Source organism: Corvus hawaiiensis, chromosome 2 (assembly GCF_020740725.1).
Source record: "Corvus hawaiiensis isolate bCorHaw1 chromosome 2, bCorHaw1.pri.cur, whole genome shotgun sequence".
NCBI lineage: Eukaryota > Metazoa > Chordata > Aves > Passeriformes > Corvidae > Corvus > Corvus hawaiiensis.
In genome coordinates, this window is record NC_063214.1 from 29,912,499 (window position 1) to 29,928,429 (window position 15,931).

Consider the following 15,931-nt stretch of genomic DNA (forward strand, 5'->3'; position numbering starts at 1 on the left):
CATTACCACTTTTTGCACAGAGCATTTTTTTCTTTCTGCTTGGTTGGTTAAAATTATGTAGCAGCTGTCTTTCCAGTGTCTGTGACTCTTGCAGGGACAGCTGTAGGTAGCAATATTTGAAGAGATTTGAAGAGTTGCATGAGATGGGGAAGGAGAAGAATTAGAAATTCATAAGGCTGTTAAGAACATAATGAGACTCGCTCTAACATTTACCAAGTCTTGCAGCCCCACAGTGTGATCCCTACAGAGTGCTGGAGGGGGGCTCACACTGCCAGTCTCACTGGCAACCTGTGTGGGGAGGCTGAAGGGAATGGGTTTGCTTCACACTGTAAAACAAGGGTTTCCCTTTTGCACAGTATGCTCTAGAGGGAGACTGCCATCTGTTTAGGAGAAATGTTGCTTTTCCCAAGCCTCTCCAGCTCTTCAAGCTGTTTGTATTCACCTCAGAGATGTTTTGAAGCACTGATGTGAAACTAACTGTCCCTCTTGGGTCTGTTTCCATTGCAGGATCTGGGATGATGACTTCTTCACACCCCATCTCAGCCAGCACTCCTGAGGGAAGCAGCTATGGTGCTATTGGTACAGTATATTCCAGAACTGGGGCACAGGGAGGCTTCTGCCTGGGGTAGGGGAAGGCACTTTTAGGGTGATTTAACACCAGAGGAGAATAAAGCTGCAAGCTTTAGGAGCATCTTGCAAATATTTAAAACAAAAAACTAACCAAATTGCAGTTTATGAGGTTCAGATTGTACTTCAGGGAAAAGCATCTGTATAATAAAACTGGCAAATCTGAAAAAGGTGCTCTGAGAGACTGTCACTGGAAATGTTTGTCTTAGACAAAGCTACGGTCCCCTGACAACTGTGGGTGACAATGCTGCTTCAGACAGGACATTTACTAGTGACTGAAAAAGGTTCCTTGCAAGCAAGCAAGTAGGAGCCTGTTAGTAGCTCACAGCCTGCCATTATACCAAAGCATGCCTATCCCTGGGAGGCTGAGGGGTTGTGTGCCATAAAGCAAGACAGAATCGGAGTTTCTTGCCTCCGGGGGTTTCACTAGGGAAGAAATAATGTCATACTGTCAACAGGTGAATTATGCCCTGGCAGCAGAGGAGAAAAAAACTTCCTGAGGGCTTAATGACCACTTTACCCTTCCTTCCCCTTTTTCCAAAGAAATCTTTTCAAAGCATTTGGGAAATGAGGAGGAAACTTGTCTTCTGCCCATATGGGCAATGAGCTGGGAGTTGCCCAGCCTGTGAGAAGTGCAGGCAGGTCCTGCTGACCTTACTGGGCATGCAGTGGGAGCAAAGCTGGTACTCTGCCTGCTTTGAAAAATCGACTTTCTTCTTTGTCTTTTGTTCTACAATATTTTTAGAAAAGCTTAGATATATATAAAGCTTACATAAAATCTAAAGGTTAACTAGGTGAGTGTGGGTTTGACCCCTAACAGTCTGCTTCTTTCTCTAGAGCATTTTGTCTTGTCTCAAAATTCCAGATTTCAGAGCCCAGGCTAGTAGAGAGTAGAAAATGTTAAGAGATGAAAAGTAGTAGAATGGAAGCAGAGTAAGAACTAAAATGCTGCAGAGAGGGGGAGATAATGGTCCTTCAAATTGCTCTTAGCTGATAACCTGATACTTTTAGGAAGGTTTGGGATCATGGAAAAACTTTTTCTCTGAACTGGCCGTATCAGCTTGCCAAAGCATCTGGGACAGCTTTATTCTTGCTGTGCACAGAGGGATTTAGCCTTTACCCTGCCTGTCTCCTTCTCCCCACTCTGGCCCAGATGAGTCCAGCTCCAGCGGTGGACGTCAGCTGTCGTCCCCCGAGCACCGGCCCCCTGCTGGTTCTGACACAGACAGCTCCGTGGAGGAGGAGAGCGACTTTGACACCATGCCAGAAATTGAGAGCGATAAGAACATCATCCGCACGAAGGTATGGCTGGTGTTGCAGCTGTGGCCCTCATGCTGGGCCGTGGGCACATCTTGGCCACGACCAGCACTGGTCACTTCAGTGAAATCTCAAAAATCCTGTTCCCTTTCAGGGTAGATTTCATCTAATAAAGCCAAATGTGCTTCTTAGTCTTTTTTCAGTCAATGAAAGTTTTCCCACTGTGCTGAGAGTGCTGCTGAAATGAGTGCTTTAATGTGGAAAATCAAAATGTATTGGGAACTACTGAGAAAGGAGGAAAATGCCCATAGAGCATCCCAGAAAGTTCAAGAAGGTTCAAGGAAGATAGGGAGAAAATAATCTGCAACAGTAGGTGGCTATTGAGTACCAGTAATGTGACTACACTGGATGTGCGGAGGGGCTTTAAGCCAGCAGCTCTCAAACTGCCTCCTTTTGTCATCCCACACTTCTCTGTGTGGTTGGAGCCATTCCTGGAGGTCAGAGGATTTTGCAGAACTTACTCAAGTAGAATCAAGGGACACAGTGAGTTCACTGTGTAAAACCAGTCCAAATACCACCAAGCTGCAAACATGTCAAGATCTTCTACTGCCATCTGTAATCTTCATTGGTTTTCTTGTGTTTTCTCCCCTGCCTTCCCCACCCACTAATGTTTTAGGTGTTCCTCTATCTATCAGACTTGTCCAGGAAAGACCGAAGGATTGTCAGCAAAAAATACAAAATCTATTTCTGGTAAGGAGAAGGCAAACTGGTAAGGCCCAAACTCTGGACCCAGAGTCTCTGGTTGTGGAGTCTGTCCACATGCCCTTCTTCTGAACCACTTCCGAACTATCCTGTTACCCATTCTGACCCTGTTCCAGCCAGTAACTGCAGACCCCACATACCTCAAGTAAGGACATCTGTGGACCAGTGCACACATGATCCTGGCAATGGATTATACTTTGCATCATTGCTTTTAAGCGTGGTAACAACCAGTGTACTGGAACATAGTGGGAAGAAGGAGAAACTGGCACTCAAACCCATGAACTTGTGGCCAGCATCCTGTGCCCTTAGCATTTGCCTCCTGTGTGCATGAGCGCATGTGCTCCTCTGCTTCAGGAGGTCATAATGAGATCATAGCCCCAGAGCAGTGGGGTGTGCACGTTCCTCCACAAGCACTGTGGGGCTCTCTCCTGGGTGTGCACCCCCAGTTTTGGTGTGTGTTTAACTGCTGCTGCTGTCTCCCCTCTGCAGGAACATCATCACCATTGCGGTGTTCTATGCCCTGCCAGTCATCCAGCTCGTCATCACTTACCAGACGGTGCGTTTGGCTCCACAGCTGTTCCCTCTTGCTTTAAACTGGCTCTGTGCTTGTGTTGTGCAAGGATGACAGTCACAGTGAAACTGGCATCACCCAGGAGTTCTGCTCTGTGTGAGGAGCAGTTTACCTTAGCTGTGCTCTCCACACTGTGTTGATGTTACAGTGAGCTTAGCTCACCGGGCTTGCAGTTCTGCAGTTTTTGCTTGGGAACTGGGAGTGCTGCTGTTTTCCTGCTCAACTGACGTCTCATTTGGGTCCTGTTTCATTTTAGAGACAGGAGGAATTTGATTTTATCTCTAAGAAACAGCCGAAAACAAGTAGTGTGTGCTATGATTTCTCCTCCCTTCTCCCAGCCCTTGCTATCCTGCTGTTATGCAGATATCTGCAAGCACATCTGTTGGTGGGGGGGTTGAGAGCACACAGTGTTTCCTCTGAAGACTGTTATCAGGTTTGTGGCCCGTGACAACATCTTGTCCTACCCTAGAAGCTTTGCTTGCAGATGTCAGTACTCCCCTGAGCTAGGCTGTGTCCTGGTACACCTTGTGTTTGTGCAGTGTTTGCATGGGGCAAACGCCCCAGAGCAGGGAGGATTTGCTAACACCGAGTCTCCCACCTGCTCTGTGTCCAGGTAGTGAATGTGACGGGCAATCAGGACATCTGCTACTACAACTTCCTGTGTGCTCATCCCCTTGGGGTGCTGAGGTGAGTGACCCCTTTCGTCCCTGTGTGCCTCCTGAGTGTTTGTGCTGTGCCCAGGTCAGGATTTTATGCTTGCCAGGCTCACAGTAGCAGTGTTGATAAGATCACTGGGAGTTTAGGACTCTGATCTTTCTGTTTTGCTCAGTAGTGGTGCTCTGTTGCAGTGAGACACATGCACCCTCGAACTTCTGGCACCTGGGCACCCCTTGGAAATCGTTGGCACAGCATTGAGGTGCTCCCGTGCTCTATTGGACACTTGTATCCAAGGTGCAGCAGCTCTGCAAAGAAGTTCAGTCTTTTCAGTGTAGCATTTCTCTAAATTAATGTGGGAGTGCAAAGAAAGCCCAGAGTTGGGCTCTTAGAAGAAGTGTTAACTGGGACAGGTGAACTATTCAAACTAAAATTGTTACCTAGAATGTAAAATTGCAGTTCGGCAGCTGCTGAGGTGAAGGGTGGTGGAGGGGGAGCAAAACGGACTCAGCTTATCACAACCCAGCATTCAGCTTCCTGCTGCTGTGCTGCCTTTGCCTTACATATTCTTCTTTCCTGCAGTGCCTTCAACAACATCCTCAGCAATGTGGGCCACATGATGCTGGGCTTTCTCTTCCTCCTCATTGTGTTGCGCAGGGACATCCTCCACCGCCGGGCCATGGAGATGAAAGATATCTACACCCTGGTAGGAAGCGTGATTGCCTGGGGCTGAGTGGAGGCAGGGAAGATGGAGTGAACTCAAAAACCAGAGTGATACACAATGGGTTTCCACTTGCCCTCCTTGCTGGAGGGTTGAATCCTCTTTTCTTCCTCCTGTGCAGAAAGGTCTGGATGGGATGCTTATGTTCCTGCACACCCCAGTGCTTTACTGCTTATAGTATGTCCAGAGTGCTGTGGTGACCCAGCCTGGGCTTTTGAAGACAAGATTATTTAATAGAGGAAGGGCTCCCATGGCTCTGGCTTTTCCTGCAGCACTCGCTGTGGAGGAACTGGGACAGTAGGAGAGTCTCAAGATGCTTCTCTTTATAGTGAAGTTTGATTTGTCTTAACACAAGAGCTGCTTTTGATAAGTCAGAGGAATTTGGCTGCCTCAGTGTCTGAGGCAGAGCTGCTGGTAGCCAGAGCTTTTGTAGTCTCTCATGGGAGAGGATGGAGAAATCTGCAGCTCTTTGGGCAGAGGAGCTGGGGGTTTGTGGAGACAAACAGCTCTGTTTTCATGGGCTTGGTAGCAAGTAAAGGCATTAGCAGTTGTAAGAGTCTGCTGCTTGTGGTTTTCAGGTGCAATGTTGGTCAAATTGTGATGGAAATGCCTTCTCACATGGGCTGATGGGCTCTGCTCCTCAGGTGCTTCTAACACCCTACTGACCACAAGAGCAGTTCTGGGTCCACAGTCCTCTCTCAGTTTTGGGGAGGATGTAACACAGCATGAGATACAGGACAGAGATTTTCAGTCTCATGATGTCACTTCCAAGACACTGAGGTCTTCAGACCTGAACTTTCAGCATGGTTAGCCTGGGTTTGTTGCCTGTGGATTCACCTGGCTATGCCATGTGTCTAAATCCAGAGCCTGTGGTTGCACACAGGGCACTGTGCTGCACTGGTGACTGGAGGACTTGTCTAGGAGTTAGGAGGGATGAAGTGATGGAGAATGGAAGCTTGCCTGTGATCAGGACAGTGAGGATAATTAACTACACAGCTCTGCTCTCTTCCAGGACTATGGGATCCCAAAGCATTTTGGTCTCTTTTATGCTATGGGCATTGCTCTGATGATGGAAGGAGTGCTCAGTGCCTGTTACCACGTCTGCCCTAATTACTCCAATTTCCAGTTTGGTAAGCTGAGTTTCCTTTCCCCTTTTGAGCTGGAGCTAGGATTTGCCATGTTGTGTCCCCCACCGAATTGCTGACGTTTCCCATCCCTCTACCCTTGCAAGTGTCCCTGGAGCCTGCCTGTTTCAAAGCTCAGTCAGGAGGTTGTGATGCCCTTATTTTCTGATTTTCTGGCACTTATTTTCTGATCCCCTTTAGTTTTTGTTGCCCCAGAGCGTGCAAGATGTACTGCAAGGTGGCAAAGCACAAAGTGCTGTACAGTGCAGTGCAGCAGCAGGGCCAAGCCCAAGGCTGGCAGGCACAGATCCCTGATGCCTTGTGTGCCCTTGGAGCAGCTTTCTGAGGCCACTGGCAGTAGCTGTTTGCACTGTTTCTGTTGTGTCCCTCCACAGACACCTCCTTCATGTACATGATCGCAGGACTGTGCATGCTCAAGCTCTACCAGACCCGGCACCCAGACATCAATGCCAGCGCCTACTCTGCCTATGCCTCCTTTGCTGTGGTGATCTCCCTGGCTGTCCTTGGAGTGGTATGGCTCCTTCTTACCCACCTGCTTCTCTGGGGAGGAGATGGCATGGCTGGGAATGTGGCTTAGGTGTGAAAATGACTGGGAAAAACAGCAGAGTAGGATAAGAGTGTGTTAAGCAGCTGTTAGCATTTGAATGCTCAGTTCTGCTGGGCTTTCCTCCTCCCTTCCCCTGAGCTTTCAGGTAGGAGAAGAGCAGAGCAGTTTCTTTTAGGTGGGCTTTTTTTTTTTGGGCTTTGACCACCACCTGCTATCCTTCTCAAGAGGAGAAATTAATGCATCCAGATGTATGTGTCCAAGCACACAGATGGTCTTCCTGTGGCGTGATTCACATTGGAGGAAAGTGGGGTGAGGCTGCCTGAGCTTCCAAGACCAAGTATCTTATACCTGATGGCTTGTGCCTGTTTTTTCCCTTTGGAAAACTCCATGTTGTCTGGCACAGCTCCTGCAATTGGCCTCTCAATCTTTGGAGAGGGGCAGGCTGGGATAATGTCTGGGGGGCTCTCAGGCAAATTCCTGGAGTACCTGCCTATGGAAGGGCACTGGAGCAGAAGCTACAGGACTTTTCCCGATTGCTCATAGCATTGCAAGTACTGAGCTGGGCTCACCAGAATCCCCAACCTGTGCTTTACCTTGGAGGTCTCTGCTTCCTGTCTTTTGAAGGACTCATTTTCCTTCATCAGTAACCAGGCAAAATCCATGGAATTCTTGCTCTGAACTAGCAGCTAGATCCCAGTGGGCTGTCAGCTCCTCACTACCACATAATAGAGAGGTCTTTGTTTACAAGACTGTCTGTGGGATAAGGCATGCAGGAGGAGCTGGTGACCTTGGGACTTCCCAAGAATCTCTTGATAGGTGTAGTAAATCTTGACAACCCAGGTTCAAAACACTGAGACTTTGTTATGGGTTGCTCTATCTTCTTTTGTGGGATGCTTCGAAGCTGTTCAGTGGATCTTGAAAGCAGCATGTCTCCCTTGTTCCATTCATGGAGAGGTGGCTTTTCTGCTTGTTTTTTGGTGTGTGGTTTTTTTTCTCTGCCCACACAAAATGAAAAGTTCAGGTGAGTTCTTTGCCCCAGGGAAGGGGAGTGGTCACAGCCTGATGGCAGATCAAGAGTTTCTGGACTCCTTATTGTACGAATGAAAGATTAGGGGTTTAGTATACCATTAACATGCGCTTGCAGGTTACTTCCAGTCCTTAAATAAAATGAAACTGCACAGTAGGAGCAATTGCCTGCAGAGCACTTCTGTCCTTTTTGGTCTACTTTGGTACAATTGTTAAAGTAATGGTTGGTTCCCTGACCACCTTTGTAAAAATCTGCATCCTGACCAGAGAGCTGCTGCCCAGCCCAGCAGAGAGAGCTTGCCTGGCCTGGGGGTCCCTGCACTGCTTCTCCCTGGGCCAGCTGCTGTCCTTCCTGTATTGTCTAAAGGGGCATTCTGAAAGAGTGGTCTCCTCTCCAGGATGCTGAGTTCCTCTTGCTTCTCTGGACTTTGTTTTGAATTTATAGATCTGTTTTCTGGTTGGAAGTTTTAGGGGCTTCTCTTCCATGTTCACTAAAGTTGTTTAATGTCCCATGATGATGTAGGACAGGAAAGGATTGTCCTGCTGAAAGAGGGCTCAGTTTGCTTTTAAAATGTCTTTGCTTTCAGGTGTTTGGGAAAAATGACATGTGGTTCTGGGTTATTTTCTCAATGATCCATGTTTTGGCCTCGCTGGCTCTCAGCACCCAGATCTACTACATGGGCCGCTTCAAGATCGGTGAGTGCTGTGACTGACCCGTCTCCTCCCAGGTGTGCGGGTGCCTCCTGTCCTCACCTGCCTGTGCAGCACAGTCCTGTGGCCCCTCTTCTGGGCTACCTTGTCCTCTCATCCCTCTGGTGCTTTCCTGGCCTCTGAAGTCCTTGTGCTACTGCTTCCCAGAGCAGTGGGAATCTGCAGGAGCTGTGTGCTATGTGGTGGCAGGACTGCTGGGCTCTGAGGGAGCTGCCCTTCAGCTGCAGCTCTCCCTAGTGCTGTGCTCAGAGGGGTGACCTACACCCTGTCACGGGGTGAGGGGGGAGAGGGCCTGCTGGGGAGCCTGACTCTTGTGCCCTGCTTATAAACCTGTTTCTCCTTCCTCTTTTGCTCCTGTCTGCCTCAGACGGCCCTGACTCAGGTAACTGTCCGCAGCTTTCCTTTTTCCCTGTTGAACTCATTGTGCTGAGGTGTAGCAGCCAGGGATTGCATGGATGTGCATGGGGAGGCAGGATCGTGTGCCACCTGGGGTCAGCTCTTGGGAAGTGAAACTGGTTTGCCAGCAGCACTGCCAGTCCTGTGCCTTGGCAGGAAGGGACTGATGCAGCACAGGAGAGCTCAGATCTTGGTGCAGGAGCCTTTTCAAGCTCTGCCTTGTGGCTAAAGGGGAATATCTCTGTTCATGCATGCCTGTCCATCCCCACTGCCACTGATGGCTCTGCAGTGAAGCTTCTGCAATGATTTTGAGATTAGGAGTGTCTTGAGTGTGCTCTGCCCTTCTAGGACCCTCTAAAGCCTGTGGGACCTGTTTCTGCTGTTTCCCTGCTCCAGCAGCTTGTTCCATGGAAGGTGCTTTTCCCCCTTCCTACACAGACATACACCTTTCTTCCAGAGATGGGGTTGCAAAGCCAGCCTCTACACATACAGGCAGGGCCTGCATGACTTCTGAATAGAGAGATTTTTAAAATTTATTTTTGTTGTAACCTGTTGTTCTGGCCAAATGCCATCCACATCCTTTGGTGGATGCCCTTCTGCTCAGCACAGACTGCTCCCAAAGGGCAAGACATGAATCTGCTGACACCTTGGGTTCTATGTTGTCAGCTGGTAGGTGTCAGTTTCTTCCTCACAGGTGTTTTAGAGCTCACTGTGCTGGCTGTTCTGGCTTTTTATCCTTTCCTTTGACAGACTTGGGCATATTTCGGCGAGCAGTGATGGTGCTGTACACGGACTGTATCCAGCAGTGCAGCCGACCAATGTACATGGTAGGTGACTTCTCATCTCCAGCACCTCTCAGCAATTCTTCACTCTTTAGGCAATGTGTGGATGAAAGAGGTGGGGCTACTTGAAGAAGGGATGGTCCTTGCTTCCCTTGTTCTCTCTCCCCCAAAATGGTTAGGTAAGTGTAGGTCTCTGCTGGAGTGGTTTACCCCCAACTTTCAAGGCTCCCCTGACCTCAGCCTTGGTGAATAAAACATCAGAGCAAAGGTGATACAAGCATTACAGGATTTGCCTTTGCACTTGCTCTCTGGGAGCATCCATTCAGAGGAACAGGTACGAGGCTCTGTGCAGTGCAGCCTCTCTGGGGAAGGCTGCAGCTATTTTGGTTTTGTGGCTTAAGCAAAAGCAATTGCCATTTCTGCAGCACCTCAGGGCAGACAGCAAAAAGGTAAGAAAAGGTGGCTGTTACCTTGTGTCCCCCAATTGCTTTCTCCTTGGCATAAAGTGCTAATTAGGGCTTGAGGCCAAATGGAGTTTTTCACCCATGAGCATCCTTTTTCTTAATTTTTTATTTATTCTCCCATCTCTGAATAAGCAAATTTGGTCCATTCAGGCATGAAGTAAGCCTGGCCAGCCTGAAATAGCTACATCATGAAAGCAGCTTGTAAGCACATGCCTCGTAAATATAATCCTTCTGTCTGCTGTAGTTACAGTGCTTCCCTAGCTAATGGTGAGATGGGAGGAAAAAGGGGCTCTCTGAATATGTGCAGGATGCTGTCCAAAGGTTCCCCTGCTGCCTCTTTCAAGCACATCCTTGCTCTCTGCAGTAATTTTATTGTAGAACAGTGGGAGGGAAGGAATCTAACTAGAAAAACAGTAGAAGCAGTCAAAGGATTCACAGAACCTCCTGAGGCCCCTTAAGTGCTGAGCTTGTCCTTTTTTCGATGTTTAGTCTCCTTGCAACACTTTCTTAAAATTTTTGAGGGTCAGAGCAGTTTCCACCCAGAAAAAGCTCCTGCAGAGCCAGGTACATGTGTGTTTGCAGGAACCAGACTCCAAATCCTCACATAATGCTGTCCTGAGTTTCTGAGGCAAAGGCCTCTTTTTGCATACCCTTTTCATTTCATCTGATCATCAGTGTCTTTTCTCCAGGACAGGATGGTGCTGCTCATTGTTGGGAACGTGGTCAACTGGTCCTTGTAAGTACAGGCATGTTGGTGCCTTGTGTATTTGTGCATGTGAGCAGCAGGATTTGGTACTGGCACACAGGTGGCCTGGAGTGATGGGGAGATGCAGCAGTGTCTGTGCAATAATCCTGTGCTGGGGCCCTTCTGACGTGTGTTGGCAGGCAGGCTGATCTGAGGGTGGTAGGCAGATCCATGGGATGCAGTACATGGAGCTACGTGGAGCATCCCTGAGGTTTTCAGCTCGGGCTGTCTCATGGCTCGTGTCTGAGGGAGTTTGTGCAGGGCTGGCCTGGTACTGTGCTGCTGTGTTGTGCTTCCCACAGAGCTGGGAGATCTCTCTGGCACAGCCAAGGTGCAGGAGACCTGACGGACACTGAGTCACAGAGCCTGGCTGAGCAGTAACTGCATGGGAGGGATCAGCTCTTGGATGAGACCTAAAACCATTGCCCCAAGCTCTTGCTTTTGGCTAAAGCTGCTTCTCAGGGATGTGTCTTCAGCCAAATGTACAGGTCTAGGACCAGATCCTACTGAGTGAGATGTGTTTGGCCATGGGCTGGAAGCAATCCAGGGCCCTTGCCTGTCCTCTGGGGTCTCCAGTTGCTTCAGCAGCTGACCATGGCTAAATTTCCTCGGCTGGGAGCAGAGGCAAACAGTGCATTTCTTCCAGGGAGTTGTGGTGCTGTGGCACTGGTGCTGTGTCCTGCAGTCCTGGGTGGGGGTTGGAACAGTGTGTGGCTGTCAGATTGGGGATGTACCCTGTCCCCAGTGAAAGAGGCTGGCTGATGTCCCTTTTATCCTCTGTCTCAGTGCTATCTTTGGGCTGGTGTATCGACCCAGGGACTTTGCCTCCTACATACTGGGAATCTTCATCTGTAACCTGCTGCTGTATCTGGCCTTCTACATCATCATGAAGGTAATGGGAGGCAGCTGTAGCTGTCCCTGATGCCCCTGTCTCCAAAGGGGAAGGGATGGGCCTTTTTTCTGGCTGCAGTTTGGGTTCCTGTGGTGCTGCAGAGAGATGTGGAGCAACCTTTGTGGGGCTCTGGGTGGGGCAAGGTGTTGGGGAGGGATGGTGTGTAGGCATTTCAAGGGTGGCTGGGCTGTGTCTTTGGGGGTGGGCAGCCTTTCGCTGATGGTGCAGGCTGGTGTGTAAGCCTTGTGCATGGCTCTGTCCCTGGGAAGAACTCAGGCTGTGTCCCTGTCTGCAGCTCCGCAGCTCTGAGAAACTCCTGCCCATCCCCATGTTCTGCATTGTGGCCACGGCAGTGGTGTGGGCAGCTGCCCTCTACTTCTTCTTCCAGACCCTCAGCAGCTGGGAGGTAAATTTCCATTTTTTTTGTTCTTCTGTCCATCTTTGTCTCATTCTCTTTCCTTCCTGGTGTTTGTTTTGCACAAAAAAGACTCTGGAGAAGTCTTGGGCTGCTCATGGGGAGTTGAAATGGCTGAACTCATTTAGCAGACTTGTGACAGGAGCATGGGAAGCTGTGCTGAGCCAAAAATGACTGTAGCTGTGTAGAGGCTGTTTATGACCCAGGTGATCTGGAGGTGATTGGTCCTTCCTAGGGGACAGAGGAGGAGCTGGGGATCTGAAAAGAAAACTGGGAAAATCCTGACCAGTGCTGGGTGGAAGATATCCCTGGAGCAGATGGCCACCTGGGGTCAACCAGGTCAGCCTGCCTGGGCTTGTTAGGGCTCTTGGTGACATGGGAGGCCATGAAATCCTGACTGGGTGCCTTCTAATAGGATGTCACATCCATCTCCACAGAAATGAGGGGCTTGCTTCAGGGTGGTCTGATGGAGGCTGTACAGCTTGTGCTATGCAGAACCTCAGATGTGGAGACCAGAGGCTTCCCCTTGGATATTGGATTGTGGTCCCAGATCCATTTTGAGGTCCAAGTATAACATTGTGTTCCTGTCCTGCCCTTGCCACATGTCTGGCCAGCACAGCACCCTTTCCTGAACCCTGCTTGAAGGGTTAAGACAGAGTGATCCCTGTAGGGTCCAGTGTGGCCAGCAAGGGCCCAGTATGGGTGGATATCAGGTCCTGACCCTCTGCCTGCCCTCCTAGGAGACTCCAGCAGAGTCCCGGGAAAAGAACCGGCCATGCATCCTGCTGGGATTCTTCGATGACCATGATGTCTGGCACTTCCTCTCTGCAGCTGCCTTGTTCTTCTCCTTTCTGGTGAGTCCTGCTGAGCCTCCTACTCTGCTGGATGGCCTCACCCTCTCCTCTTTCACCTTGCTCCCCTCTATCCACGTGGAGCTGTGACTGCTCCAGAACTCCACAGAAGTGCCCCAATTCCTCTGCTTGGCTCTACCTCCAGACTTCCTTCACAGTGGGATGCTCCTTGTCAGTGGGATCAGGGATCAGACTTCCTCCTTTATTTCTCTCCCAGTGCCTCCTGGCCTCAAGTTCCCTCTGGGGCTGTGGGTCACACAGCTGTTGTGGGGAAGCTGAGGGGCTGCTGTTGTAACCAATGACGCACGGATTCGTGAATACCTCCCATAAAAGCAAGGCTTGAAGATCTGAAAGGAAGACCTCCCTGGCCAGCAAGACCTGAATCTGACATGCACTTTCCTCCTCAGGTCCTGCTGACCCTGGATGATGACCTGGATACGGTGCGCAGGGACAAGATCCCAGTGTTCTGAGTCCCCAGGGACACGGGCGCAGAGGTGTCCCAAACTGCTCAGCCAAAGGCACTGGGCCACGGGTGTCTGTGGGGAATGAGCCTGCTTCTGTGGCCAACAGCCCAGTGGGAGCAGAAGAGCTGGATCCCACAGCAGGCATGAAGGGGTGCTGTGGCAACTGAGGTGGGACCAGGAGGGAAGATGACGTTTGCTCCTTTCCTGCCACATCCTCTGGGGTAGGCTTGATCCAGAGGCCAAGGCTAGTACACAGCCCTCTGGCTTGTGGGTGCAGAGGGTGCTGGAGCCAGTGATGAGGGAGGAAACAGGAGGGGAGGCATGTTAGAGACCTTTGCTTCCCTTCCTTCTTGCTGATGTGCTCTGCATCCTCTCTGGTGAGCAGGCTTGAGAAGTGCCATGCAGCTCCTCCTGCATTGGGAGCTGATGCCTGCAGCCTGCAGGCTGCTGCCCTCAGTCTCTTCAGCAGCATGGGGAGAGCATTTGGTTCCTGTCCTGTAGCAGCTGAGGGAGCAAAGGACTCCAAACTGAGGTGGCAGTGGGAGGACTGTGCTTTCTGTTTTCTTCTTTTTGTTGGAGAGACTCCTCTGGTAGCTGGTGGGGAGCCATGGTACCAAGGCTGCAGCGTTGGTGGGAGGTGGTGAACTGGAGCTGCCAGACTCAGAGCCTCCTGCCTTGCTCTTGCAGCCTCTCTGTCACTCAGCCACACTCCTGTGGCAGCTCCAGTGCTGGCACTTGTCAGTCACAAGTGCTCTCCTCAAGCGACCCTAAGAGACACCGCACAGCAAAGCCACAGCCTTCCGTGGCAGCCCTTGGCTCCTGCTGTGTGCCTTGCCAAAGGAGCAGGGTGGAACAGGGAGGTTTTCCAGCAGCCCCAGACTTTCTCCTCCCATGACCTTGCTTTGCAAAGCAGGTTCCTTTATGGCCTGGGAGTGTGAAGGAGGTTTTGGGGCAGTTGGGGTAGAGCTCTTCAGCTAAAGATCTGGACCAAATTTTCTTCTCCAACTTGTCTGAATCTGAAATGAGTTTTTTAATGGCTTCTGCATTCTTTCCAGTTTCTTAGTTATTTAAAAAAACAAGAATAAGGTGTGAATTATTTCAGGCCTTGCATCTAAAATGGGACCTGTTTTGCTAATTTGCAATTAAAAAGTGTTCTTTGAGGCCTGCTGTCCTTATTCTTGTCATTGCCTGAGCATTTTTACTTTGGTGTATGTGCATGTAGCCAGTGATGCAAAGGTTTCATTCCACTTCTGCTTACTAAAGCAGATGACTCTGGTGATGTTTTACTCCAAGAGTCTGTATCTCCTTGAACAGTTTTGCAACAGCTGGTTTTTATTTTTTTCTAAGTTGGAGTTTGTCGAGATGGTCAATAAAATGGATGTTCCTGGTTCCCTGCTCTGCCGGTTAATCTGAATTCTTCTTGCTTGTGCTCTCAGCAGCAGCAGAGACAGCAGTCGTGGCAGAGGGGTGCCCAGTGGTGTCACACAGCTGAAACCATCCTTGGGACTGTCACAGGCATTTCCTGAGCACAGGTGTGGATGACCTGCTTGTTCTCTTAACCAAATTGCCTTTGTGAGGCTACATGAAGAACAGACACTCATTTGTCACTGTAGTCCCTTGGGCAGGGTGAGGAGAGGGCTGGAGGAGGAAGGACACAAGAGGCTGCCAGCCTTTATCTTTCCGAGCAGAGCTGTGCTGCTCCGGAGGGTGTCGGGGTAGCTATGCCAGATTGAAGGAGGACCTGTGTGCCCCCAAATTTGTCCAGTTCTGGGAACACATTTTTATAAAATACACTCTTTCTCCCTGTGTCTTTCATAATCTGTATGACCTTTCATAATCTCTCAGACCTTGTTCCAAGGTTGTATTTGTTTCTAGCCAGGAAGCTGGTTATCTTCTCTAAATTGAAATGTGAGGAAAAAATAATGTTGAACAGCAGTTGGAAGGCTCGACGTAGGAGGCAGAACAGCATATGGGCTCGCTGGGCTGAGCAGATGAGCACAGCATGGAAGGGTAAGGTGGTAGCAGGGAGGGAGAGGGAGGCTGGAGAACAGCACAGAACGAACAGAAAACCACGACAGAATTCAATTAAGTATAAGGAGAAGCACCTCAAGCCTGAGAGATGGGAGGAAGGGTTGGAATCGTCTCCCTGCTGCTTCTGTGCTTTCAGCTTGATGCATCAATTTTTAAAATCTCCTCTTAGCTCTGCCCTGCCTGCTGGGCTCTCTTCGTGCTTCAGCTCTCCCACCTAGTGGCCACCTGAGCCTTCGATTGCTGCGGGTCTGGCTGGGCACCCGGGCCGTGTGCGCTCCCAGCTGTCCCAGGCACGCTTGGCTCTGCAGCCCTTGCCCCAGAACTGGAGCTTGTCTGGAGTGCTGCTGTCCTTCTCCAGGCCCCTGCCCTCGGGAAGGATGATCAGCTTGTTGGGTATATGGGGGCCCATCATTCCATGGCCTGCAGGGGTCATGCTGTTGTTTTCTCACCTCCAAGAGGGATGTGTAGGGGTAAAAGCAGAGCAGCACCGTGGAATTGTGTTGGGAGGTGAGGGAGCCTCTCTTGCTGCCCATGGGCTGGTAGTGGAGTCCCTGCTGTGCTCATGCTTGGGATAAGCTGCTGTCACAACTCCTGAAAGGCAAACAAACGGTGCCACAGGTGGGGACACCTCCCACTAGAGCAAATGGCTCAAAGTCCTGTCCAGCCAGGCCTTTCTAAAGATGGTGCATGTACCACCTCTCTGGACAACCTGTTCTAGTCTTTTACCACTCTCATTGTAAAAAACTTCTTCCTTACATTCCATATAATTCCTGTTTTCTCAGGAAATGTAGGTATAAGTTGTTCTGCCTAGTACAACTCAAAGGAGAAGGAAACAGCTTCTGTATAATACTAATACCCCCTCACAGGTTA

At 50.0% G+C, this 15,931-nt stretch overlaps 1 protein-coding gene across 3 annotated transcripts in view; it reads left to right on the top strand.

Annotated features, from left to right (window-relative positions):
- Nucleotides 1-14,425, top strand: part of SIDT1 (SID1 transmembrane family member 1) — a 40,334-nt gene extending 25,909 nt beyond the window's left edge. For 2 of the 3 annotated variants that reach the window (XM_048294040.1, XM_048294042.1), the window contains 16 exons: nt 508-579; nt 1,781-1,929; nt 2,561-2,634; nt 3,136-3,202; nt 3,831-3,904; nt 4,454-4,577; nt 5,605-5,722; nt 6,112-6,248; nt 7,898-8,006; nt 8,389-8,403; nt 9,168-9,244; nt 10,353-10,399; nt 11,195-11,300; nt 11,596-11,706; nt 12,456-12,569; nt 12,974-14,425. In XM_048294040.1, the coding sequence (XP_048149997.1) occupies nt 508-579; nt 1,781-1,929; nt 2,561-2,634; nt 3,136-3,202; nt 3,831-3,904; nt 4,454-4,577; nt 5,605-5,722; nt 6,112-6,248; nt 7,898-8,006; nt 8,389-8,403; nt 9,168-9,244; nt 10,353-10,399; nt 11,195-11,300; nt 11,596-11,706; nt 12,456-12,569; nt 12,974-13,036 (1,457 nt within the window). In that variant the 3' untranslated portion in view covers nt 13,037-14,425. The remainder of the gene's footprint in view (nt 1-507; nt 580-1,780; nt 1,930-2,560; nt 2,635-3,135; nt 3,203-3,830; nt 3,905-4,453; nt 4,578-5,604; nt 5,723-6,111; nt 6,249-7,897; nt 8,007-8,388; nt 8,404-9,167; nt 9,245-10,352; nt 10,400-11,194; nt 11,301-11,595; nt 11,707-12,455; nt 12,570-12,973) is intronic. The other variant, XM_048294041.1, reaches the window with a different exon arrangement.
- The last annotated feature ends 1,506 nt before the right edge of the window (nt 14,426-15,931 follow it).